This window comes from Mustelus asterias, chromosome 27 (assembly GCF_964213995.1).
Source record: "Mustelus asterias chromosome 27, sMusAst1.hap1.1, whole genome shotgun sequence".
Classification (NCBI taxonomy): domain Eukaryota; kingdom Metazoa; phylum Chordata; class Chondrichthyes; order Carcharhiniformes; family Triakidae; genus Mustelus; species Mustelus asterias.
Genome location: NC_135827.1, coordinates 6253591 through 6268961, shown reverse-complemented (window position 1 = coordinate 6268961; position 15371 = coordinate 6253591). Strand labels below are relative to the sequence as shown.

The following is a 15371-nucleotide window of genomic DNA, read 5'->3' as shown; positions in this document are numbered from 1 at the left end:
AGGGAGAATGGAGTCAACGTTTCGAGTCGAGATGACCCTTTGTCTGAACTGATCAAGAGGCCATCCTGACTCGAAACATGAGCTCTATTCTCTCTCCACAGATGCTGTCAGTCCCGCTGAGATTTTCCAGCATGCGTGTGCGACGGAGCATCATTCATTGGGAAGACGTAAAGGGGGGTTAAAATGAGCATTCCCCTTCATTTTTTGAAGCAATAACTCTTGCCTTTCAGGGAAGATATTCCCTTAGCCCCTCCGAAACTTGTCGCCCTCCGCAATCCACCTGGTATTTAAAATTCCTCTCTTCCCTGCTCCCCACACAAGTTTGGAAATAGGAATGTTTCACAGCACTTTCTTTTCATATGCACTCAAAAGCTGTTACTGCCCTCACAACTATTTATTCCCCTGGACCTCATTTGCTGCTTTCCTCTTTTAAGAGAAGCCGTCGCATAATGGGAGGGACTTAAACAGCCAAGAAGGAGCACGTATCACTCTGTAAACACTCACCCTGTGACATGGAATGCAAGATTTATATTGCACGACGCCCTAAAGATTTTTACAACCAACTCAGGACTTTCTGAAGCGTAGTGACTGCTGCAATGCAGTAAATGTGGCAGCCAATTTGTGCACAGAAAGATCCAACAGCAGCAATGTGATAATGTCCAAAGATGTGCGGGTTAGGTTGATTGGCCATGCTAAAATTGCCCTTAGTGTCCTGGGATGCGTAGGTTAGAGGGATTAGTGGGTAAAATATGTAGGGATATGGGGGTAGGGCCTGGGTGGGATTGTAGTCGGTGCAGACTCGATAGGCCGAATGGCCTCTTTCTGTGCTGTAGGGTTTCTAAGATTCTAAGATTCTAAGACCGAAAGGTTCTTTTGAATGGTGCTGTTGAGTTATAAATATTGGCCAGTGATATCCAAAAGCAAAACCACATCTAACAGCAGATGTTTTGCTTTGGGCTTTTGGGAGCACGGGTTGATTGAGTAATGTCTCAGCCCTGACTATCATGAAGAACTGAAGGAACATGCTGTTCGATTCGAGCAGCCAGTCGTTGGCCAGCGTTTATTGCCCATCCTTAGTTGCCCGAGGGCAGTAGGGAGTCAAGCACATCGCTGTGGCTCTGATGTCACATGTAGGCCAGACTGGGTAAGGACAGCAGATTTCCTTCCCTATAGGACATTAGTGAGCCAGATGGGTTTTTCTGACAGTCGACAATGGTTTCATGGTCGTCAGTAGATTTCAGATATATTTTTAATTGAATACAAATTCCACCATCTGTCGTGGCGGGACTCAAACCTAAGTCCGTCCCTACAGTGCAGAGTGAGGCCATTCAGCCCATCGAGTCTGCACTGACCACAATCCCACCCAGGCCCTATTCCCGTAACCCCACATATTTACCCTGCTAATCCCCTGACACTAGGGTCAATTTAGCATGGCCAATCCACCTAACCCGCACATCTTTCGAGTGTGGGAGGAAACCGGAGCACCCGGAGGAAACCCACGCAGACACGGGGAGGATGTGCAAAATTCACACAGTGACCCGAGGCCAGAATTGAGCCAGCGTCCCTGGTGCTGTGAGGCAGCAGTGCTAACCACTGTGCCACCATGCCACCCAGAACATGAGTGAGTTTCTGGATCAGTAGTCTAGTAGCACAATGGCTAAAACTGCTGCTTCACAGAGCCAGGGACCCAGGTTCGATTCCCGTCTTGGGTCACTGTCTGTGCTGAGTTTGCACATTCTCCCCGTGTCTGCGTGGGTTTCCTCCGGGTGCTCCAGTTTCCTCCCACATTCTGAAAGATGTGCTGGTTAGGCGCATTGACCCAAACGGGCACTGGACTCTGGCGACTTGGGGAATTTCACAGTAACGTCATTGCAGTATTAATGTAAGCCTTAATTGTGACTAATAAATAAACTTTAAAACTTTACCACGAGGCCATCGCCTCCCTCCATGTTTGGTATGGTGGGCAGAATATCCTTCTGGACTGACAACATCATCCTATTACTGGGAAATACCACTCGCGTTGGCACTGCACAGTAGCAGCAAGAAACAGCTTCCTTAACAGTACTCAATCCGACAATATGTCTCCCCTTTCAGGGAGGTTCAAGCTCTGTGGAAGCCATAGTGGGTGACTCTCAGGCTCCAACAGGTTAGAGAGGGTGGAATCAGGAAGGAACGCTCACACCCAGCTGGACAATAATGGAGTGGTGTCGGAGGAGGATTGTGTGGTCAACCACCTCACAAAGACTGCCGACACCTCAAGAAGATGGAGGAGAAGCAGATCACCATGGTTGCAGTTACATCGAATGTCATTTGTGACTTTGATAAGGACACTTGCAGCTTTGTGGCTGGAGGGTGAAATTTGATTGGAGGGGCTTGGACATGGAGGTGAGTATAAATGAGAATAGATTTGAGAAGTGACAACAGAGTGATGAGCCCTGAAGAGGAAAGGGAGGTTGCGATGGTGCAGTAGATTGCAATGACAGGTATTTTTGGGGAGGGATGCAAGATTTGAAAGAGAGGGAGGAATAACTGAGAAACAGCCAGGGGAGATCAGCAATTTGGTGGAAAGTGGGTTAAGGGGACAGGAACAGTGTCTCATTGATAACATGAGCTGAATGAGGACATGGGGGGAGATAATGGGGGAAGTGGAGAAGGATACACGTTCAGAGAGAGCTTATTTGGCTGGGTGGGCTAGGGGAAGGGAAGGAAACAGCAGAGGCAGCTGAACAGATGATGTCAGTTTTAGTACCACATGTCCATGAGGTCATTCTACTTGCTAATGGGGAGGGAGGGGAGAGGAGTTGGAGGAGATGGTTCCTCGTGACAAGAGACACCTGGGGTTATCTTTCTAAGATGATCCTGGAATAGTTAACAATTTTGATAGATGGAGCAAGACCTGGTGCAACTTCCCACCAGATAGCGTAGTGAAAAGCTAAACCCCCTGCCTGCCATCAATGTTTATGTCAAAACTATGGGGGATTAAGTGATGGAAATGAGGATCATATCAAGGGAATAACCAGACTAACGAGAGCAAAAAAGAGCAAAGTGGCAAACTGATGGTGATTGGCATTTCACAGCAGCTTTGGACCATTGATACTGATTGCAAAGGAGTCACTTTCCAAGTGGGCTTGACAATGTTCTGTTTGCTTATAGAAGAACCCACGGTCTACATTGGTTTGCTCACTTTTCAAGTTAGCATTTAAAGATGCTCCAAAGACGAGTTTCTGTTTGTGAAGGCTGAGTTAGGGCACTTGAGAGTTACAAGTTAGCCAGGAAGGACCTAAAGAAAGAGTTAAGAAGAGCCAGGAGGGGACATGAGAAGTCTTTGGCGGGCAGGATCAAGGAAAACCCTAAAGCTTTCTATAGGTATGTCAGGAGTAAAAGAATGACTAGGGTAAGATTAGGGCCAGTCAAGGACAGTAGTGGGAAGTTGTGCGTGGAGTCTGAAGAGATAGGAGAGGCACTAAATGAATATTTTTCATCGGTATTCACACTGGAGAGGGACAGTGTTGTCGAGGGGAGTACTGAGATGCAGGCTGTTGGACTGGACGGGATTGAGGTTCATAAGGAGGAGGTGTTAGCAATTCTGGAAAGGGAAAAAATAGATAAGTCCCCTGGGCCGGATGGGATTTATCCTAGGATTCTCTGGGAGGCTAGAGAGGAGATTGCAGAGCCTTTGGCTTTGATCTTTGTGTCGTCATTGTCTACAGGAACAGTGCCAGAAGACTGGTGGATAGCAAATGTTGTCCCCTTGTTCAAGAAGGGGAGTAGGGACAACCCTGGTAATTATAGACCGGTGAGCCTTACTTCTGTTGTGGGCAAAGTTTTGGAAAGGATTATAAGAGATAGGATTTATAATCAGCTAGAAAGGAATAATTTGATTAGGGATAGTCAGCACGGTTTTGTGAAGGGTAGGTCGTGCCTCACAAACCTTATTGAGTTCTTTGAGAAGGTGACCAAAGAGGTGGATGATGGTAAAGCGGTTGATGTGGTGTATATGGATTTCAGCAAAGCGCTTGATAAGGTTCCCCATGGTAAGCTTTTGCAGAAAATACGGACACATGGGATTGAGGGTGATTTAGTGGTTTGGATCAAGAATTGGCTAGCTGTAAGAAAACAAAGGGTGGTGGTTGATGGGAAATATTCATCCTGGAGTTCAGTTACTCGTGGTGTGCCGCAGGGATCTGTTTTGGGGCCACTGCTGTTTGTCATTTTTATTAATGACCTGGATGAGGGCGTGGAAGGATGGATTAGTAAATTTGTGGATGACACTAAAGTCGGTGGAGTTGTAGACAGTGCAGAGGGAAGTGGCAGGTTACAGAGGGACATAGATAAGCTGCAGAGCTTGGCTGAGAGGTGGCAAATGGAGTTTAATGCGGAAAAGTGTGAGGTGATTCACTTTGGAAGGAGTAACAGGAATACAGAGTACTGGGCTAATGGTAAGATACTTGGTAGTGTGGATGAACAGAGGGATCTGGGTGTCCATGTGCATAGATCCCTGAAAGTTGGCACCCAGGTTGATAGGGTTGTTAAGAAGGCGTACGGTGTGTTAGCTTTTATTGGTAGAGGGATTGAGTTTTGGAGCCAGGAGGTCATGTTGCAACTGTACAAAACTCTGGTGCGGCCGCATTTGGAGTATTGCGTACAGTTCTGGTCGCCATATCATAGGAAAGATGTGGAAGTGTTGGAAAGGGTGCAGAGGAGATTTAGCAGGATGTTGCCTGGTATGGTGGGAAAATCGTATGAGGAAAGGCTGAGGGGCTTGAGGTTGTTTTCGTTAGAGAGAAGAAGGTTAAGAGGTGACTTAATAGAGGCATACAAGATGATCAGAGGATTAGATAGGGTAGATAGTGAGAGCCTTTTTCCTTGGATGGTGATGGCTAACACGAGGGGACATAGCTTTAAATTGAGGGGTGAGAGATATAGGACAGATGTTCGAGGTAGGTTCTTTACTCAAGGAGTAATAAGGGCGTGGAATGCCCTGCCTGCAGCAGTAGTGGACTCGCCAACATTAAGAGCATTCAAATGGTTATTAGATAAACATATGGATGATATTGGAATAGTGTAGATTAGAGAGGCTTTAGATTGGTTTCACTGGTCGGCGCAACATCGAGGGCCGAAGGGCCTGTACTGCGCTGTAATGTTCTATGTTCTAAGCCTGACATCTATACAGCAAAGTACATGATAAGCAAGGCAAAGTGAACGTGAAACATGATGCACTTGGCATGGAATTTCAGTGCTGGTCAAAAGATCAATGTGAAAAGTTACTGAGGTGATAAAGAGAAGTGTTGTGCTTGCAATTCTTGCAAAGATGTGCATTCACATATTTAGTGAAAACTGGGGGGAAACTCCATTAGTGCCATTGAGGAAATCTGACAAAGGGGGAGCATGGTAAACCCCCTGCAGTCCAAATTCCTTCGACAGTCCAAAGTGGACGTCCAAAAGAAAGTGAAAGTTTTCCAGTAATACAGAATCCTCCAGGGGAGTAAAGTGAGTCATGTTCTTTGACGCCACTCACCGAATAACAACATCGTATTTGTTGATTGTGTCTCCGAGGGAGCTGTTCCTCAGGGTGTTCCCGTTGCCAACAATCACACATCGTTTACAATTTAACCTGACAAAACAAACATCTTCATTAAAGCAGCACGAGTAAATGTTGTGATTGAACTTAAAAAGTGCCACTCATGAAAAATTCAAACTCATTTAAGTGGCAAATTATCTCCATGAAATGTGCTATGATCAACAGCGTGTGACAGGTAAATAATTATCCAGAACTCGTAGATACATAGAACAATGCAGTGCAGAAGGAGGCCATTCAACCCTTTGAGTCTGCACGAACCACAATCTTAGCCAGGCCCTATCCCCATAACCCCATTTGCCCTAGGTGGTCCCCCTGACACCAAGGGGCAAGTTAGCATGGCCAATCCACCTAACCTGCACATCTTTGGACTGTGGGTGGAAACCGGAGCACCCAGAGAAAACCCACGCAGACATGGGGAGGAGGTGCAAACTCCACACAGATAGTGACCAGAGGCCAGGAATCTAATCCGGGTCCCTGGTGCTGTGAGGCAGCAGTGCTAACCACTGTGCCACCGTGTCACCCATGAACATAACCCAGAGCAGCACAGAGAAAATGCAGCCATATTATTTATTCTTGAATAGATCCATCCAGTCCAGATTTCTCCAGGGGGCACTCCAGTGCAGTACTCAGGAAGTGCTGCATTATCTGAGGGGAATATAGAGAGAATGTTGCATTGACAGATGGGCAGCGCTGAGAGAATGATGAATCGACAGAGGGGAATATTGACAGAATGCCATATTGAGCTAATGTTCCCAAAAGAAAGGAGAAAAGTTGTGACTTCCTCAGAGCTGCTTCCACTCCATGGCAGCAACCTTGGCCAAAGTTTGTCAGAAGTTGTAATTGTGTGGGTAAAAATAGACCAAAAGATCAAGCGAACAAATCCGTCTGAATTGGACGCTGAGCAAATTCCCTCCACTTTTAAAACTGATTCAAAAAGGATTAGTTTCATTGTTGTGAGACTTTATTATTTTGTCTGTCCGGGAGTAAGCTGGAAGATTGTCTCACATAAGGCTACATCAACAGCAGCTGATTGGCTTGTTCAACTTTGGTAAGATTAATTTGAAGGATTGTTCAGGGAAAATAAAAACCTGACTTTGGCACAACACCTTTCTGACTATCAGCCAATCCCAAGCCAATTCACAGCCAATTAAAAGCTTTTCAAATGCAGCTGCTGTTGTGGTGCAGGAAACGCAGCAGCTAATTTGTGCACGGCAAGGTCCCTTAAAGAGCCATGCGATGAATGATTGGGTGGTTCATTTTTAATGATGTGTGTTGAGGGATAAGTACTGTCCTGGGACACTATAAAAAACTCCCCAACCTTTCTTTGAGTTAAGAGTGGTGCTCCATCGCTTCTGTTGATTAAAGCAATTACCAGCCAGGGTTCGTTTTCATCTGCTGGGTATGTTACCCAAAGCTTAGTCAGATCACAACTTTTTAAATTAGTTGGTGAGTCCAGACAGAGGAGGAGTCATTGTCCAGGTTATATTCTCCATTACACAACATGAACAACTGCGACCCTATTGGACAACTGATCTAATTAACTGTCCAAAAATGTTGTGTCAGCCACTCTAATCACATTCTGGCCATTCACACCCCGCCGCCGTTGCAAGCGAGGGTGGAGAGTTTGACACTCAGCCAAATGTCCAATAGAGAATCTCGCTGGCGTGAACGGCCAGAGAATTCCAGCCAGATATGTTGACTGACATGTTCGGCTCTACACTGGGAGGTCAAAAGTAAGAAGACAGATTCAGAACATTGCCCTGAAAAGTAGGATCCTTTTACCTGTCTATCTCGTCTGGCATGTTGGATTGTGTTCGGATCAATATCTTTTTGGCAACCGCTTCTGGAAGGTAAAGAAATTACAATGAATGTTTTGGAGTGCGTGTTAACTCCCCCTCTAATTGCTCCTTCTCATCCTGGTTGTTTAACACAAACCACTGGTTACATAAAGTTTATTTTTTTATTAGTGTCACATTAATATTGCAATGCAGTTACTGTGAAAATCCCCCAGTCGCCACACTCCGGCACCTGTTCAGGTACACTGAGGGAGAATTTAGCATGGCCAATGCACCTCAATAGCATGTCTTTCAGGCTGTGGGAGGAAACTGGAGCACCCGAAGAAAACCCGCACAGAGAGGAGGACAGCGCGCAAACTCCGCAAAGACAGTGACCCAAACCGGGAATCGAATCCAGGTCCCTGGTGCTGAGAGGCAGCAGTGCTAACCACTGTGCTATCGTGCCGCCCTACATCAAAGTTCTGAAAGCATCCACCATATATTAAACTTGACACATGAGTCAACACCCTCGGGGTATCACACTCCAAGTCTCACATCCCAGATGTTACATTTCAAAGATTTAGACAAGTTTTCAGAAAAGAGAAATAAAGACTTTGCTGTTTTCTATTCTGACTTGGAGCCATTTCATCTGCAAACTTCATGCGAGGGACAATGACCTCATGTTATGACCTCACCTTGCTGTGCACAAAATACATAAAAATATGTTATCTCTAAAAAATTCAAACTGGACCTAAACTAGTTGAATCTATGTCTGTCTGTGACCCTTGAACCAAAGAAGCTACCTAGCAGTATCAGGGAAGCTCTCATCTCGTTATCCCTGAAGAGTCACTATCCGCCCCCAGTGGGCTGCGCAGACCAAATACAAAGGCCAGTTGCATTTCAGAACATAGGATGGCCAATAGAAGTCTGCCTATCTGCTAGGACAATGGGATCCACAATTTTCCTTTCAATCTTTACTGGTTAAGATATTAAACAATCCCAGGAATCCAGGCATTCGATGTAGAGAAGTGGGAGTCATGTACCATGGGCTTTTGGCCCTGTGGAAATTCAAAGTTTCAGTCTGCCTGACAAGCAGCTCACAGACAAGGAGCTCTGGTCCAGGTGGGGCATATGACTCCATCTACACTGCCTCTGCTGGAAATTCTTCTGTACCATCGATTAAAACACTGATTCATGTCAGCGTGCCTATTTCATCATGTGATATCGACAGCACTGGAAAACTGAATTATACAGCATCAATTTTCATCCTGGCAACTTTTGTGAATGAATACCTCATTGGACTTTGGCTGGAGTTATTGGCTGGAGCGCCCCCCCCCCCCCCTCCCCATGGTGGGATTTCCCGTGGTATCTTGCCATTGGCTGCTGGTGTAATCTTTCAGCCCTGCTGAAGTCAGTGGCTCACCCACCCTGTTGCCAGGGTTCCCACGACTTTGGCAGGACCAGAAGATCCTGCTGGCGGGAAGGGCTGGAATATCCTGCCCTTTAATCCTGGATTCTGGAACCCACATGGAGCAATATTTCTTCTCTCTGTGTTCTCTGCACTGTAAATCTTTGTTTTCTCTATCTTTCTTTAACTGTGTGAATGCAGAGGAGGCAATATTGCAATGTTCCTCCTGAGTTCTGAATATTTGCAATTCAACTAACCCTCTGTGTTCATCCTATATCAAGTCTGCTATGGTGTTATTACTAGAAAATTGGATCACACCAATCAAATGGGGTTGGGAAATTCCAACTCAACAACATGTTAGTATTGTTGTCAGTGCAAAATCATGGCGGCAGTGGAGACAAAGTTGGAATTCAGAAGAAATAAGCTTGCAACCATCTATCCCTGGCATCACTCCATCACTCAGATTGCCTATTTCCACCTCTGTAGCATTGCTTAAGTCTGTCCTGCCTCATCTCATCTGCTGCTGAAATCCTCACTCATCTGTTATCGCTCGACTTGTCCCCTGCACTCCTGCACAGGCTCCCACATTCTCACCCTCCTAAACTTGAAATTATCCAATGTCCTAAGTCCCAGTAAGTCCCATTTCCCTGTCACTCCTGTGCCCTCTGACCTACACAGGCTTCCGGTTAAGCAACACCTCAAATTTAATAGTCTCATCCTTTCTTTCAATTCGCTGCGTAATCTGCATGGGTCCATTTACCTGGAGGTGATTGGAGAGTGAGATTTATTTATTTTATTGATTTATTTAATTTTAACTTTATCCTAGAAATCTCATTAATTAATGAAACACTACTCATAATTATATGATAAATTAACCAAGCATCAATGCATAAAATATAAGTTAATGTTCATGTATTTTATCAAATTGGCTTACTCTAATATTTATAGTATTAATTAATCTAGCATTGGTTTCACGGGCAGGCATTGAGAGAATCCAGTCAGCTTTATGACAATTCTTTCAAACCCTTTTTGTATGTTATTACCCTCAACTTTATGAACTCTTCCATGTTAAGCTCTTTTGTGGTACTTATCAACTGCCTTTTCGCTCTCTAAGTATACTATATCTCCTTTATCTAAGGTTCCAGGGTACAGATGCTATCGTAAAGATAGAACAGGAGGTAAGAGAGGAGGGGGAGTTGCACTTTTGATTAGGGAAAGCATCACGCCCGTACTGAGAGGGGATATATCCGAGGGTTCAGCCACTGAGTCCATATGGGTAGAACTGAGAAATAAGAAGGGGGAAATCACTTTGATGGGGTTGTACTAGAGGCCCCCAAACAGTCAGCGGGAAATTGAGGAGCAAATATGTAAGGAGATTACAGATAGCTCCAAGAAAAATAGGGTGGTAATAGTCGGAGATTTTAACTTTCCCAACATTGACTGAGACAGCCATAGTATTAGAGGGTTGGATGGAGAGAAATTTATTGAGTGTATTCAAGAGGAATTTCTCATTCAGTATGTGGATGTCCCGACTAGAGAAGGGACATGAATATAGCTGAGGAGGACACTGGGTTGCAAGGGAGTAGAATAGACAGTATTACAGTTGATAAGGAGGATGTGCAGGATATTCTGGAGGGTCTGAAAATAGATAAATCCCCTGGTCCGGATGGGATTTATCCAAGGATTCTCTGGGAGGCAAGAGAAGTGATTGCAGAGCCTCTGGCTCTGATCTTCAGGTCGTCGTTGGCCTCTGGTATAGTACCAGAAGATTGGAGGTTAGCGAATGTTGTCCCATTGTTTAAGAAGGGGAACAGAGACTTCCCCGGGAATTATAGACCGGTGAGTCTCACTTCTGTTGTCGGCAAGATGTTGGAAAAAATTATAAGGGATAGGATTTATAGTTATTTGGAGAGTAATGAATTGATAGGTGATAGTCAGCATGGTTTTGTGGCAGGTAGGTCGTGCCTTACTAACCTTATTGAGTTTTTTGAGAAAGTGACCAAGGAGGTGGATGGGGGCAAGGCAGTGGACGTGGTATATATGGATTTTAGTAAGGCGTTTGATAAGGTTCACCATGGTAGGCTTCTGCAGAAAATGCAGATGTATGGGATTGGGGGTGATCTAGGAAATTGGATCAGGAATTGGCTAGCGGATAGGAAACAGAGGGTGGTGGTTGATAGTAAATATTCATCATGGAGTGCGGTTACAAGTGGTGTACCTCAGGGATCTGTTTTGGGGCCACTGCTGTTTGTAATATTTATTAATGATCTGGATGAGGGTATAGTTGGGTGGATTAGCAAATTTGCTGATGACACCAAAGTCGGTGGTGTGGTAGACAGTGAGGAAGGGTGTCGTAGTTTGCAGGAAGACTTAGACAGGTTGCAAAGTTGGGCCGAGAGGTGGCGGATGGAGTTTAATGCGGAGAAGTGTGAGGTAATTCACTTTGGTAGGAATAACAGATGTGTTGAGTATAGGGCTAACGGGAGGACTTTGAATAGTGTGGAGGAGCAGAGGGATCTAGGTGTATGTGTGCATAGATCCCTGAAAGTTGGGAATCAAGTAGATAAGGTTGTTAAGAAGGCATATGGTGTCTTGGCGTTTATTGGTAGGGGGATTGAATTTAGGAGTCGTAGCGTTATGTTGCAACTGTACACAACTCTGGTGCGGCCGCACTTGGAGTACTGTGTGCAGTTCTGGTCCCCACATTACAGGAAGGATGTGGAGGCTTTGGAGAGGGTGCAGAGGAGGTTTACCAGGATGTTGCCTGGTATGGAGGGGAGATCCTATGAGGAGAGGCTGAGGGATTTGGGATTGTTTTCGCTGGAAAGGCGGCGGCTAAGAGGGGATCTTATTGAAACATATAAGATGATTAGAGGTTTAGATAGGGTGGATAGTGATAGCCTTTTTCCTCTGATGGAGAAATCCAGCACGAGGGGGCATGGCTTTAAATTGAGGGGGGGTAGTTATAGAACCGATGTCAGGGGTAGGTTCTTTACCCAGAGGGTGGTGAGGGATTGGAATGCCCTGCCAGCATCAGTAGTAAATGCGCCTAGTTTGGGGGCGTTTAAGAGATCCGTAGATAGGTTCATGGACGAAAAGAAATTGGTTTAGGTTGGAGGGTCACAGTTTTTTTTTTAACTGGTCGGTGCTACATCGTGGGCCGAAGGGCCTGTTCTGCGCTGTAATGTTCTATGTTCTATGTTCTATGTTCTAAAACTTGACCTCCTCTTGGGAAATAAGGAAGGGCAGGTGACAGAAGTGTTAGTGAGGGATCACTTTGGGACCAGTGACCATAATTTTATTAGTTTTAAGATAGCTATGGAGAATGATAGATCTGTCCCAAAAGTTAAAATTCTAAAATGAGGCAAGGCCAATTTTGATGGTATCAGGCAGGAACTTTCAAAAGTTAATTGGGGGAGTCTGTGGGAAGGCAAAGGAATGTCTGGTAAGTGGCATGCTTTCAAAATTGTGTTAACCAGGGTTCAGGGTAAACACATTCCTCCTACAGTGAAGGGCAAGGCTGGCAGAAGTTGGGAACTCTAGATGACTCAGGATATTGGGGCCCTGATCAAGAAGAAGAAAGAGGCACATGACATGCATAGGCAGCTGGGATCAAGTGAATCTCTTGAAGAGTATAGGGAGTAGAGTTAAGAGAGAAATCAGGAGGGCAAAAAGGGGACACAAAATTGTTTTGGCAGATAAGGCAAAGGAGCATCCAAAGAGCTTCTGCAAATACATAAAGGACAAAAGAGTAACAAGGGAGACAGTAGGGCCTCTTAAGGATCAAGAAGGTCATCTATGTGCGGATCCACAAGAGATGGGTGAGATCCTAAATGAATATTTCTCATCAGTAGTCACTGTTGATAAAAGCATGGATGATAGGGAACTTGGGGAAATAAATAGTGATGTCTTGAGGAGTGTACATATTACAGAGAAGGAGGTGCTGGAAGTCTTAAAGTGCATCAAGGTAGATAAATCCCTGGGACCTGATGAAATATATCCCAGGACGTTGTGGGAGGCTAGGGAGGAAATTGCGGGTCCCCTAGCCGAGATATTTGAATCATCAATAGTCACGGGTGAGGTGCCTGAAGATTGGAGAGTGGCAAATGTTGTGCCTTTGTTTAAAAAGGGCTGCAGGGAAAAGCCTGGGAACTACAGGCCAGTGAGCCTCACATCTGTGGTGGGTAAATTGTTGGAAGGTATTTTGAGAGACAGGATCTACAGGCATTTAGAGATGCAAGGACTGATTAGGGACAGTCAGCATGGCTTTGTGAGTGGAAAATCCTCTCAAATTTAATTGAGTTTTTTGAAGGGGTAACCAAGAAGGTAGATGAGGACAGTGCAGTTGATGTTGTCTACATGGACTTTAGCGAGGCCTTTGACAAGGTACCGCATGGTAGGTTGTTGCATAAAGTTAAATCTCACGGGATCCAGGGTGAGGTATCTAAATGGATACAAAATTGGTTTCTTGACAGAAGCCAGAGGGTGGTTGTAGAGAGTTGTTTTTCAAACTGGAGGCCTGTGACCAGCGGTGTGCCTCAGGGATCAGTGCTGGACCCAGTTATTCGTCATTTATATTAATGATTTGGATGGGAATATAGGGGGCATGGTTAGTAAGTGTGCAGATGACACCAAGATTGGTGGCATAGTGGACAGTGAAGAAAGTTATCTCCAATTGCAATGGGATGTTGATCAATTGGGCCAGTGGGCTGACGAATGGCAGATGGAGTTTAATTTAGACAAATGCGAGGTGATGCATTTTGGTAGAATGAACCAGGGCAGGACTTACTCAGTTAATTGTAGGGCATTGGGGAGAGTTACAGAACAAAGAGATCTAGAGGTACATGTTCATAGCTCCTTGAAAGTGGAGTCACAGGTGGACAGAGTGGTGAAGAAGGCATTCGGCATACTTGGTTTCATTGGTCAGAACATTGAATACAGGAGTTGGGACGTCTTGTTGAAGTTGTACAAGACATTGTAAGGCCACACTTGGTATACTGTGTGTAATTCTGGTCACCATATTATAGAAAGAATATTATTGAACTAGAAAGAGTGCAGAAAAGATTTACTAGGATGCTACCGGGACTTGGTGGATTGAGTTATAAGGAGAGGCTGAATAGACTGGGACTTTTTTCTCTGGAGCGTAGGAGGCTGAGGGGTGACCTTATAGAGGTCTATAAAATAATGAGTGGCATAGACAAGGTAGATAGTCAATATCTTTTCCCAAAGGTAGGGGAGTCTAAAACTAGAGGGCATAGGTTTAAGGTGAGAGGGGAGAGATACAAAAGGGTCCAGAGGGGCAATTTTTTTCACACAGAGGGTGGTGAGTGTCTGGAACAAGCTGCCAGAGGTAGTAGTAGAGGCGGGTACAATTTTATCTTTTAAAAAGCATTTATATAGTTACATGGGTACGATGGGTATAGAGGGATATGGGCCAAATGCGGGCAATTGGGATTATCTTCGGGGTTCTAAAAAAAAGGGCGGCATAGAGAAGTTGGGCTGAAGGGCCTGTTTCCATGCTGTAAACCTCCATGACTCTGTGACTCTATCTACCTCACTGATTCTATCCTCAGAAAACCTCCAAGGAGTGGCAATTACCATCGGATTACCATTATTGGATTGCTCCGATTTACCTATCTTGCATCCAGACTCCACATTCCTTGTCCGGACTTCCAAATCAAGCTCAGTCCTGAGTAATGTGGAGCAGGCCTGCTCCTGAAGCATTCCCTCATAGTGTGGAACATTGGGGAAAACCAAAGCACACTCCCTTTTTTTACAGCACAAGCTGCCATATTGCAGCAAATGTAATGGCCTCAAAGGCACTTTGTGAAAAGCTGCAGAGAGAAGGTAAATGTGTAAGGTAAGTGAGCGAATGAGGAGGGTGGGTTGGACCAGAGTGGGGGAAGGTTGGGAGGGTGGTCAGGACTTTGGGCATGGCAGGTTAGTCAGGGAGACGTTCGGAGGTTGGGGGTAGTCAGCAGGTTAAGGGGGATGGGCAGTCGGCTAGTGAGGGGGTGAGACGAGATGTGGGACAGTCAAGAATTCAGGAGTATTTTGCTGTTTGGGGGTAGATGGGGTTGGGAAGGGTTGGGGGTTCAAAGGGTTTGAAGAGTTGGCAGGTAGAAAGGGGTGTGAGTAGTCAGGGGCTAGTCAGGGCATGAAGGGGCGATAGACTGGTTGTCAGGGTATATGGGGCTGGAGGTGGTAGTCTGGGAAGTGGGGGTGGTGTTCAGTGGTCGAGGGAGGGGGAGGGGGCTACAGGTGTGGCGGGGGGGGGATGGTGATGATGAGTAGTACAACCTTTTAGAAGTTTATTCATGGGATGTGGCGTCACTGTCCAGACCAGCATTCATTAATCATCCTTAACTGCATTTGAGTGGGCGGTGGTGAGCTGTTTTCTTGAACTGCAGCAGAACCTGAGGTGTAGGTACACCCACAGTGCTGTTAGAGAGGAGGTACCAGGATTTTGACCCAGTGACAGCGAAGGAATGGCCAATATATTTCCAAGTCAGGATGGTGGGTGGCTTGGAGGAGAGGGTCCAGGTGATGATGGTTTCACGTGTCCACTATCCTTGTCCTTCCAGGTGGTCGTGCCCGTGGGTTTGGA

At 45.5% G+C, this 15371-nt stretch overlaps 1 protein-coding gene across 1 annotated transcript in view; it reads right to left on the bottom strand.

The window, feature by feature from the left end:
• LOC144479885 (CMP-N-acetylneuraminate-beta-galactosamide-alpha-2,3-sialyltransferase 4-like) overlaps positions 1–15371 on the bottom strand; it is a 121835-nt gene that overhangs the window by 33811 nt on the left and 72653 nt on the right. Inside the window, exons 5-6 of the mRNA XM_078198924.1 lie at positions 7364–7424; positions 5519–5614 (exon numbers count right to left, since the gene is read on the bottom strand). Coding sequence (XP_078055050.1) covers positions 5519–5614; positions 7364–7424 — 157 coding nt within the window. The remainder of the gene's footprint in view (positions 1–5518; positions 5615–7363; positions 7425–15371) is intronic.